Source organism: Takifugu flavidus, chromosome 19 (assembly GCF_003711565.1).
Source record: "Takifugu flavidus isolate HTHZ2018 chromosome 19, ASM371156v2, whole genome shotgun sequence".
In the NCBI taxonomy this organism is placed as follows: domain Eukaryota; kingdom Metazoa; phylum Chordata; class Actinopteri; order Tetraodontiformes; family Tetraodontidae; genus Takifugu; species Takifugu flavidus.
In genome coordinates, this window is record NC_079538.1 from 7,143,006 (window position 1) to 7,155,257 (window position 12,252).

The 12,252-nt window shown below is 43.7% G+C and overlaps 1 protein-coding gene across 9 annotated transcripts in view; it reads left to right on the forward strand.

Moving 5' to 3' along the window:
• utrn (utrophin) overlaps positions 1-11,343 on the forward strand; it is a 104,686-nt gene extending 93,343 nt beyond the window's left edge. For all 9 annotated transcript variants that reach the window (XM_057017576.1, XM_057017577.1, XM_057017574.1 and 6 more), the window contains 7 exons: positions 86-151; positions 5,544-5,705; positions 5,836-6,073; positions 8,342-8,417; positions 8,607-8,690; positions 9,641-9,666; positions 10,253-11,343. In XM_057017576.1, the coding sequence (XP_056873556.1) occupies positions 86-151; positions 5,544-5,705; positions 5,836-6,073; positions 8,342-8,417; positions 8,607-8,690; positions 9,641-9,666; positions 10,253-10,261 (661 nt within the window). In that variant the 3' untranslated portion in view covers positions 10,262-11,343. The remainder of the gene's footprint in view (positions 1-85; positions 152-5,543; positions 5,706-5,835; positions 6,074-8,341; positions 8,418-8,606; positions 8,691-9,640; positions 9,667-10,252) is intronic.
• The last annotated feature ends 909 nt before the right edge of the window (positions 11,344-12,252 follow it).

Here is a 12,252-nt window from a genome sequence, read left to right on the forward strand (position 1 = left end):
GTCAAGCTCCTTGTTTGTTTCCACTGAAGTCCATTTTCTGGGCGGTTTAAATCACAAGTGAAGGGTTTTTCTTTCCCACCCTCAGGTTGGCCCAGATGGAACGCTCCAACGGCTCTCTGCCCACCGACAGCAGCTCTGCCACGGGCAGCATGTAAGTCATTACTGACTCCTTCTACAGGGCTTTTTCTTGCAGATGCTTCTCAGTTCGGACCACTAACATCCTCATCACAGTGATAGTCTACACTTTCCACTCATCAGTGGCTCAAAATCCGAAGAAAAGGAGGGGGAATGTGCAGGGGAGACAATGGATGTGGTTGAATATGGTCAGATAAGGGGACTGTGATGGATTGGATTGCCCACCGTGATTGAATTGGAGTGTTTGGTTTCAGGGTCAGCGACAACAACCACCTAGCACCAAGGCTCTCCTTGAATGGGAACGAATTACAAAACAATGACAAAACTGAGCATTTGCCTGTTCATGTGTGCAGCAAGCATCATGTGGTCCGAAGGACATTCCTGACGGAGGTCACATTGGTCTGTCTCCTAACAAAGAACCCAATCATGGGAATGAGCTGGTTCAGACATCCTCAAGAGCACATCAGCCGCATTTTTTTTTCTTTCGTCTTCTTTCCAAATCCTGTAGAGATAAAATGTGTAGACACAGATCTCAAGATGTCCCAGATTATGAGATTTGAGAGTAAGGTGCGTGTGTTTATGGATGTGTGAAATTAATTTCTGCTTCAGAATGTAACAGATACTCAGAATGTGCAGATCATTTCATGCCTCTTTGCCTGCCACCGTTTCAGCTGGCACCCTCGTGTTTTTGGCATCCCTCTGCCTCTGTCATTCTTGTGATGGTGGTATCTCAGCCTTGGGGGGCTTTAGCATGCATGTTCCTTGAACTGGTGGGCGAACTGATTGGATTTTATTTGGCGAAGCTCTCACAGGACACTTTGGCCCTCAAAAAGCACCCCAAGCTTTCTCTGATTTGATGGCAGATGCCACAAAGGATTGTCAGCCTGCTAGAGCTCGGAATTGGTTTTTTTGCCCCCGTCCTTGTCCCCAAGCACTTCTTCCACCGAGCTCACCAACAGTTGTTTAAGAGTCCAGATCTCCAGACCGACGTTCTACCTTGAAGAACAGAATGCCGGTGACTAAAGCCTGACATTCTCTTTTGACTTTTGAGTCATTACAGACCCTGAACAACGCATACCTGGGGAGTAAACAGGAAATATGTTTTTAAGGAGAAAACTTTTAAAATGAGTGTTTCCCCCCCAACACAACAGTGAAAAGGTCACATGAGCAAATGCTCGTGGAGATGACAGGAAGCTTCAGGGTTCATCCTGATGTAGGTTATCTCCCTGGCTGACGCAACCTCCGCATCAACTCTTCCTTTAGCCGAGGAGAGCCTGTTTAATGAAGCCTCCCAAAAGCTTTCTCTGCATCTCTGCTGATCATTGGGGGTGAATTGAAATAAAGGATGGGAAGACAGAAAACGCTGGAAACAGAAGTGGATTTATTATCCCCCTCATGGCGTTCATAATGCGAGAGACACGTATTATTTCCAATCCACTTTACCCTTTGGTGTTTGTTATTTGAGCAGAGGCTGGCGCTCCCGAAACAGCTCTCACCAAAATGCGGTGCACTAACGAGGTGAGGAAGATGATGGTTTGATGACGGTTAATGGGCCCAACTGCAGTTGGATAAAAACACCCACCAGGGTACTTTTGGAACATAATCATAGTTATTGTGCTTTCACGCCAACATCAGGGTCATTACTGCAAAATCTGCATTCGGATTTGTTGCAAAAACGAAGGACACAGTGAATCTACATCAGATGCTGCATCTCCTCTGCACATCTTGTACAGGACAGCTCAGTCTGGAACACAATTAACCCACATCAATATAAGAGTAATTGGGTTCACTTAAATGCTATTAATGGCAAGAAGTTTTCACTGTTATTTCCTCTCTCTCTGTTATTTCCTCTCTCGCTCAGCTGCACCGCTCCTGATGTTTCCTTCTCTCCATTCTTTGTGCTGCTGGCTGGCTGTCTTTGCTCTCTTAAGATTTATTTTTTCCACCTGCCTTTAGCCTACTTTGCCCGAGCATCTTTGTCAATCACTTCACTCCGACTGTCAGTCGTCTCACACACACACACACACACACTCACACACACATTTCTTTTTCCTTCATGCTGGATATGATTGTAGAATGAGTCTTTCTGGAAACCTGTTTATTGTAACATGGATGAGTGTGTTTGACAATTACACGCCTGTTTACCTTTTGGCTTGTAGTTTCTGATCATACAGAGCTTTGTGTTCAGTGCCAGCGGTGCACTGATATCAATAATTGGCATTTGCTTGCTTGTGTGTGTGTGTGTGTGTGTGTGTGTGTGTGTGTGTAAGCTCCAGAGTGATGTGTGTTGTGTGTTGTTGTGGCTCTAGTGGTTGTTTTCTGTGCTGTTTTTGCCTTGAAAGGAATCCTTAATTACTGAGTTGTTGTTTTTGCCTTTTTTGACCCCCATTGCATCAATGAAAAAGCCCCCCCTCCTTTTTTTTCTGCCTTTGTCTTTTGTTTTATCTCAGAATTTCTAGGCACTCCCTCAGTGCTGTCGCCTTTTCTCATCTTTTTGATAATTTACCCTTTATAACTGTATTACCATCCCTGTCTGTCTTAATTTCCTCCGCTCTTTCGCTTCTCTTTTCATTCTTCATTGTCGTATTCTAATCATGTTCTACCACTCTGCCCAGGCAACCTTGAAATTGAGCCCCAAGCACAGAGGTAAAATACTCTTTTTGAATACTTAATTATGGAAAGACCCTCCTGGACATTATGGCTTACAGTAACTTTGAGTAAGTCCCATAAAATCAAGGTTTGTAACAGCAGGGAAGTAAAAGCCTTCCTTGTGTTTCTTTCAACTGTTTCCATCCCACCCATCTCTGAGCTCATTCTGGACAGTTCACTTGGAATAGAGCTGCCCCCCTTGTAATGTGTTACCCAGGCTTCAGGTCTCCAGGCTGTTATTGGGTAAAAAGCATAAACATCCCCTCAGCTGCGTCCATGCTCACCCTCATTCAGCACACAGCTAATATTTGAGATTCATGGCAACTAAACGCCACCGCATTCATCCTCATTATTCACATTTAAATTCTTTTCCCACACTGATGCTCTCTGCATTGTTATCTGTGTCTTTACTGCACTGAATGTCCTCGGTCCTTTCACTGCGCTTCCTCTTCCCCTCAGTATAGCAGACCAGGTGGTCTGAAAGCCGGCTCTACCCACAGTGCTCCCCATTTTCCACACAATGATCTCCGTCTTTCTGTCCTCTGGGATCCCTTTGCCAATTGTAATATCCTGCAGCTTTGTCTTGTTTGGGGGCTGTCAGTGCTGGCCTCTCCTCTGGGTTGGACTCTTGTCTCCTAATTCCTGCAGATAACAGCCGCCAAATGTGTCTCTTGTGTCACAGCATATGCATATTTACAAGAATAATTTGTGTATTATTGCAATGTGACTGTGTAAAAGTAAACTTTCCATCTCTGTCAGCCTCATAATAGCTTACAGTTGGACATAAATCATCAGAAATAAAATAATGAATCTCGGCAACATACACTTTTGTGTACCAGTGATAAATCATGTTGGTTAATCCAAGTTTATAATGCTAAAAAGCATATTTATCTTTAAAAACAGATAATAATTGTATTGCCCAGCTGAGTATAAGTTCAGCTGTGGATTCAGAAATGACAAAAAAAAGCCAGTGTGTCAGGAAACTTAACAATCTGTTCTTTGCAAATATTTTATCCAAAGTTTCAGCCAATGATGTTCAGCGCTGCCTTCACAGCACACAGACTCTAATGAGATATCGGAAAAGAAGTTAAATGGCTGATGCCATTTGAGCTCGGGGACATCAGTGGGTCTGCTTTTAATGACGCCGTCTTCACTGACAGCTCTGTTTAATTCCACCTGCAGGACACCTGTGTCAACATCACCACCATCTGTGTGTCCTGTTGGCTGAGAAAACCAGTGCTGATACTGGCCAATTAAAGGAAAACACACTGGACAATGGAGGAAAAAAAGGATTTTACAGAGAACAATGTTCAAGAACAATGAACAATGAATGTTCAGTGAACAAGATCTGGCCTGCTGTGCAAAGTTTGAGGGATTACACAGTCAGCTGAGCCGGTACTGGGACTGTTACGTGTAAGGCTCGCCCATTAACAGTTGTAGGAGGCCGTTGAGGACGTGGTCTTTAGATTGTACTCTGTCAAAATTGTCTGGACCTGTGAATTACTGTCCTTTCAAAATGTCATCGCTGAGGCAAAAAAACACCCCTTTTTCCTCTCTGAACTCAAATCCTTTTTGAATGCTGAATAGATCTTGAAATGTCAAGAATGCCAGCTTGTTCTCCATTAAAGTGGAAAATTATTCCATTATTGTCTGGCTGTAAAAAACAGTAAGTGTGTTTATAAGGTTTAGAGGAAACCACAATAACTCTGACTCACATTGGTGCACGTTGCGTTGTTGATAAAATGTTGCTCTGAGAGGCAAGTTACGCATTTCTGAAGAAGATTTTTGACCGACATTCAGCGGTCCAAAGATCCCACAGTGCTGCCAGCCTTATTATTTATTTATTGGTTTATTTTCTTCTCTTCTCTAGCGTGGCGTTGAAAGTGAACTTGTTTTGTTTTATTGAAGGAATGCAGCAGAAGTGGTTTGCTAAGACCTGCCACTTCCTGTCAGATCACTGGAATGGACAAACACTCTCACACACACACTCACACACATACAACCGTATGCACCTGCAGCTATTTTCTTTTTCCCTCCCTCTATACTATATCTTTGTCTGCGTCACACTGGACATTGACTCATACACACATACATTTGCTGTAGCGGAGCAGAAGTCGCACACATCGACGTCTATCTTTAAAATCCTCTCTGCAGATGCTGCAGCTATATTTACAGAAACTGGACCTTTGTCTGTATTTGCTGCAATGGAACAAATAAGTCAGACAATAACACACTGCTGGCTTCAGGTCAATAAATAGGATGTTTCAAATCTCTGCTTTGTTTTAAGACAAGAATAACATGAATAATTTAGTCCTTTAATTTGTTTTGTTTTTTTGTCACAGACAGATTATTTCATGATTAATTAATGCTGTAAAGGAGATAATTTAAATAAAAGATGGCTGGTCGATAGGTGGCACAGTCCCTGGTGTTTCCCCTCCATAACTGATCAAATATTCAAGATTATGTTGTTATTCAGAAGAGGGGACAGGATCTAAAGACATTAATAAGAGCTAATATTTGGACTGGATCTTTCAGATTTAGAGGTATTGTTGCAATAAATAGAAAAGTATCGAGAAGTGTTGTAAGTACAGTTTAATATTTCCGACTATTATATAGAGATTTAGTGAAGAAAATAAAAAATCTTTCTTCGTTGAGTTGATCAGCAATGAAATGGTGACGAATGCCTCCATCCTTCACTGACCTGATGTTTGCAAGATGTTGGGACTCATCGCTCACCGCTGCTCTCTGCACCCCCACAGGGATGACGAGCACACCCTCATCCTTCAGTACTGTCAGACCCTGGGAGGGGAGAGCTCCCCCTGCAGTCAGCCACAGAGCCCTGCGCAGATCCTCCAGGCCGTAGAGAGGGAGGAACGGGGCGAGCTGGAGCGGATCATCGCCCGTCTGGAGGAGGAGCAGAGGTACGGTAGACACAGAGAAGTTAGTCGAAAACAACATAAACGAGTGTTTGGGTTCATTTTTGCTTCTTTCTGGAGGTGAATTATGACCACCTTTGGGTGTGACGTGTTCTTTCATCTTCTGGTTTCCCAGGAATCTCCAGAGGGAATATGAGCAGCTACAGGAGCAGCACGGCCAGCGAGGAGCCCCCCCGGAAGGCCAGTGGGAGTCGGAAACTTCCTTCAGCCATCCCGACGAGGCTGATCTGTTAGCCGAGGCCAAACTGTTGCGGCAACACAAAGGCCGCCTGGAGGCCCGCATGCACATACTGGAGGAACACAACAAACAGCTGGAGTCTCAGCTCCATCGCCTACGCCAGCTCCTGCACCAGGTAACACTTCTGATCCTGTAGGCAGGTCAGTCAGAACCTATTTACAGTCTCACGTTACAGAAATGAGGCGTGTTTGCCGTGTTGTTGCTGTGGATATTGGCACTTGCAGTTGCAGAATAGGTTTGTCTCAGCCATGTCCCAACTGTCACAGTGAAGAATGCGCTTCCAGAATGAAAGATGGGTTTTCCTTTAGCCCCCAGCAGAATTAAGAAAACATGTTTTCCACGGGGATTGTGCGAGTCTGCTGTGACGAAGCAACAGCGGTGCTCTGTCTTTATTCCAACAGTTTATGGCATCGCTGCAGAGTGCGACTGAAGCCATCTGAGATTCTAATTAATAGGAGTGATGAGTAAAATACAGTGTTAGTCTGGTTTCATTTTTTATGGGCCCCACGTTCCTCTTTCAGGTAGCAGCTAATTCAGGTAGCTACAAAATCTCTCAGTTCAGGGTTGTACTGAATTAATCTTAAATCGTTAGCAGATTATCCATTTAAAGAACCGGTTGGCATCGTTCTAACATCTTTATTTCATCATAGAGACCGCTATCTACTGTTCAAACAGTATTTTAAGCTTCACTGGAATAAATTTTCAGTCCCCAGAACAGTTTTACAATGCTCTATTTGAGATCTGAACGTTTTGTACGGATAAAACCTGTCAATCTCTTAAATAAGGGAGCGCCCTCAGACAATATGTGTTGTTTGATAGATGATGTTTGACCCCGGTTTTCCTCAAAAAACCCAAATAAAATGAATGGATTTCTTCCTGATGAGTAATAGTCTTCCGCCGCCTCTGGAGCACAGTCCGCGCACGGTCATGATTTGAAGTTTATTCCTTCCATAAATTGGGCTGTTGTTTGGGAGCAGAGGGGCGGTAATCACAGTTCACAGCCTCGCTCATATCAGGTGGCCGCGCCGCTTCAGTGCACCTCATTAAAACAAAACCTTCATCTGAGAGTTGGATGCTCATAAAGAACTCCTCAACATACTCAACATTTCCCAGGCATTCACATAAATCATCAGTATAGATTTACGTGTCCTTTTTGCCCATTTTATGGAACACACTGACATGTCCCTTTTTCCTCCCTCTGCTGCTCGTGTTACACCAAAATCAGCTGGTCGATGCTCAAACGACCCTAATCACGCCATTCCCATTCCATCCAACCAGACCCCAGCATCCATTTCCAGTCCCTCAGATTTGTTTACTTCCTTCCTAATTGCACGCTTGGCTTGGATTGATTGAAGTGATAAATTCACGACCCCTTAAGCCAAACACACAGCGGTCTCAGCAAGCCTCTCTATAAACAGGAGGGCAGGTATCGGCTCTGTGCAGGACGGGGGGGGGGGCTGCTGCTCTTAATGAACTCTTAGGGCACCTCAAAGGTGAAGAAGCCAACTTATTGTTTGACTATTATAATAATTAAGAGGCTTCACAGTGAAATGTTTCCAGACATGTTTTGATACGTCCCAGCAAATGTAGATGAGGAGATGGATATGTCGTAATAGAAACGTGGTGATATTTATATCTGAATGCTGATGGGGTAGCAGAAGGAGCTCGTGTCCATAGCAGTCTGGGCAAATGTGGATCTAATCTTTGCCTGTGTGCAAATGTCAGCCTGCAAAAACAAAATCTGTGCACAAACAAGCCCCAGGCCATTTCATTCTCCAGGGTCATGAGGCCGTGTCAGCTTGTCTTTCCATCAGCCATCTGCGTCATTGCTGAGGTGCAGAATGACAAAATCCAGGCCCTTGTGACGGTAATGGCTGCCATCAGTGGCTTTTCTCCAGAGTCATCCCAAACCTTCGCTGTCCCTGAAGCAGCAGGGGTGACCTGGGCAACGACAATCTGGGATAATCCTGTAATTGTTACTATATTGCAAATATCTGCCCCCGTCTATCAGAACATGGTTTTACAAATCATCAGCCATCCAGTCCTAAACCCCTCTAATCTGATAGTGCAGTAACGACGGGATTATCTGTCACTGCCAGGACACCTCAGAGAAAAAACGGCTGACATTCTACTGTTGTCCTCAACAACAGGACTGTGTGCTCCGAACATCTGACTTTTCAAATTCGATGTGTTCTCCAGAGGTTATGAAATTTGTTCCAGGCCCAAAAAAACAACTTCTTTTCTGGCGGTGCTCTGAAATCCCCTTGTCTGTGCTGTGAGGCATGATTAATTTCCAAGTTGTCAAGTGGATGCCAAGTGGAATAATTATGCTTTAATGATGGAGTTTTTCATTTCTGCTTCCTCCTCTGCGTGCGGGTCTCAGCCGGACATGGATTCGAGGGTAAATGGAGTTTCTTCCCCCACCGTTCATGACGGAAGGCTGCTCGCTGAAACCTCAGGTGGGGCTCCGAACGTTCAGAAGTGTTGCATACATGAATGTAAATCCCTGCGTTTGCTCTGGCCTAGGCGGCGCAACAGTGGTCAAATAGGACCACTTCTCTACAAATGGGTTCTCACCACAGCGCGGCACCAGATTAGAGTTTGTCTGCAGAAAGAAAACCCGTGTGTGTGTTTGTGTGTGTTTCCAGACGAGCTGCTAGACTCCCACAACAGCAGCTCTGACCTGGCTGATGTAATGGAGCAGATTAACAACTCCTTCCCTGCATGCAGTCGTAAGTTTCCCACCTCTCCTCCTCCTCCTCCTCCTCTTCCTCTCACGCACTGTCAGATTCCTACTTCATCTCAAGGACAGTGTGGCAGGTGGCCAGATAGTTTGTACCCACCTTTATTTCACTTCTGTATGTGTGTAATTGATATCAATTAATATCAGTTTACATCATACTGATCTGCCTGACCAGTGTCCATGTGAATTAGTCTGTGAGGAGTATAGACGTGTTTATTTTTTAATGGGTATTACTTTTCGAGGCGCCGTTGTCCCTGATCGTTTCACCTGTAATCTGCTTATTACTATTGTTCCAGTTAATTGGATTAATGCTTAATGGGTTCAATAGCCTACATTATGAGGGTTTTTTATGTTATTGCTTTCCTCTCCAGCTTGCTGAGGCTTTTATGGCCATGACAGTAAATCAAATGAACTGGATGATTGAGGCAGGGGGGGAGGGACAGTGACACCGTGGCACTTCCCAGACACAATCAATAAAATCTACAATTACAACCAGGCCAATCAGCCACATTCTAAATGTCTCCTCTCCTTTTTGACACATCTATCTCTTCCTCCATCACACGGTCATTCATAATTTGTTGGGGCCCGTGAACTCTTCCTTGCAGTTTAGATTTAAATGTGATTTTAACTGAATAAACGGAGCCTTTAGTCCGTTTCAGTTTTGCTAGTTTCATGTGGTTATGACCCTCTGTAGAAGAATTTGAAAGAACATCCATCTCTGGGTTCAAATAGAACTTTTCATTGTAAGTAAGAACTCCTTCGAGGGATTCAGTTAAAGGTCGGATCTATAGCTCTAATCTGCCATTATTAGCATTTATACGGAGCAGCCAAGCGTGTTTGTGAGTACGGGTAAAATACCCAGAGTCTTCTAATCTAATGGAATTTATGAAAGTGAGGAGGAAGTCGAGCGTTAACTTGCTGTTTCTTTGTCCTCCTCAGCCTCAAGTCTCTCATCCAGACCACAGGTAAGATCTCCTCCGTGTGGGTTCTGTAGATCTGCCATCAGCGCTTTTGTCCCAGATAATTCGCACAGGATCGATTTGTTCTCACAAACAGGAAACAAACTTTTGAGACAGATACAGTCCTTTCAGCACGGTTGCCTCAGTAACAAGATGGCTGATGCCGCCAGTGTAGAGTTAGTTGCAGGGCAAATCTCCAGTGGGATCTGCGCCACAACTGGGCTCATTAGGAGGCTTTGTCGGAGGGGGAGGAGATTTTAGTGCGTATTTTCCAGGCTTTGCAGCTGAAGCCTTTCATCGGAGCTGTCGGTAAACACCACACATGGACCCTATGATGTGTCTATAGATCACTTATTTCAGAGGACAGTAAAGGAGGACAGTCGGCATCCACCTTCCACTTCTGTTGTTGTCTTTCCTGTGTCGTGTTGTGATTTTCCCAGATCAAAAACCTGTCAAAAACCAATCAAGTAGCTGTTGTCTATAGTGGAGAGAGCTTTTCAGGGATTCCGCCATAGTTGTTGACATAAAAAACATGCCAACGCTCAGACAATACCACAGCTGTTGAAGGTAACCTGTGTTCTGTATGATGCAGGTGATGTGAGGGGAGAGGCCGCAGGTGAGCACCTCTAAGGGTGCGAGAAGCGACAGGATCATTCCCCAGCAGTTTCCCCCTATTCAGAAATTCCAAAGAGGACCCGACGACATCACCAATTCTCCCACATTGTCTTGTACTATGCAAATTGTATATTTTTTGCTCTCTAGATTGTACCTGAATTGTTTCGATATGCAGATAGAGTACATAGACACGGGCTTTGTATAGCATTATTTCTTTAATTCCAACTTTCACTGGGAATCAAACTAAAATGGCAAATTAGCAACTTTTTCCATGTTTGGGAATCTTGCACTTTTTCCAATTGAGGTACCATCATGCACACTGTCTTAAAGCATGTTTAATGTTGAGTTCCCCTTTAAAGCATTGATATGCAGGCAGATTGGATCAATTCAGTATCACCCTTGTAACTGTAAACCCCTCCTGTGCCTATACTGTTTGTCATTCCACACGTGGAAGACAGAAATTAAAACTGGGATTGTGTATAAAGAAAGGAACAAACAAATAAAGGTTTAAATCTTGAGTTGTTTTGAATATTGGTTTTACAACTTGCCCGTCATGGTCATGTAGAATATTTTTTTAAAGAGGTATATGTGGAAATCAGAAAGCCATGATTGCCTTGCTACCTCAGACTCACAGACACAGTTTGGGTTTTGTGGTTAACTCTGTTCAGTCGATCGTGATCAACAATGAGATGCAGACAGGGGGGAAAAAAGATGTTACAATTACTGTACCACAATGGGTCTGTGGCCTGCTGAAGCTATCCGCCCGCAACGGCGAGTTACAAAACTTGTATCTGTTGGTTTTTCCACTGGCCTTCTAGCACTGGTCCCTCACTGCATTGTGTCGTGTTTTCTATGCTATCCTGTAAAACTTGTGAGACTGAACAACACTACTATAACCTCCACTGACTGTAGACTAATGTTGATGTTGGTGATGATTTTAATGATTCCAATCACGATGAACCGTACCCTAGCAGAACTGTGTCACATCTCCTGAGGTATGTAAAATAGATTAAACACACTACATGTTATATGGCTATGTTTTGTTCTAAATAAAGTTTTTACAACATGTGTGTGTTGCTTCGGCAGTGCGTCTTTGTCTTCTCTGTTTAAAACATTCACTTTGCCTGTGTTCTGGATCATTTATCAGCAAGTGCGCCCTTCCCACCTGGATCACCAGTACCAATGATCCCAGTGGTACCAGTGCAGGTGTTCTCTGGTAACTCTGGATCTTGCTGACAGATTTTCAACCACATACAGTAGATCGATTGACTATGTTGGGGAGAAAGTGATCAGTTTTCTTCCCAGCAGTGTGGGCCCTGGTGAGGTTTATTTTTATACTAGCACACAAACATGTAAGATTACAATAAGCGTAAGTGTCATATGATAAAGCATAAGCGTCACAGGATAAAACAAGCATGATATATACAAAAGGAGCATATGAGAAAATGGGGGATGGATGGTCAGGTTGTCTCCTGCTATCCTGAGGTGATAGAACATCAGTTAAAGCAGGTCACAGGGTTCTGGTCAGGAGTGATAATAAGTAGTTACAGCATTGTTATATGAACAGTTTGAACCTAAAAGACTACTGGAACCTTGATCAGCAGCATCCTCTCAGGCATGTCCTCATAATTCAAGGCCTACTCCTACAGTCATCTTTTACATGTGATACACACACAATTGGCAGGATTTAGTCCATTTCACTAATAAAAGCTATTCATGTATTAATATTTATTCAAAGAGAGCGTTTAACTGCGGAAACTTAATTTTTATTAAAGGTTTTACGTAGTTGCAAAAATATTTTGTAAAATAGCATCTAGCCGCTAGTCGGCGCCCTAACAGCGTAAGGTAAAATTACCGCTGCGCAATAACAAGGCTAGCCTCGGCTAACCGCTTTAGCTACTGGGAATATTAAGGTAAATTCACTTACTTGACCAAGTGACCTGCCCAGATGACACCAAGACTTTATTATCGTTATTT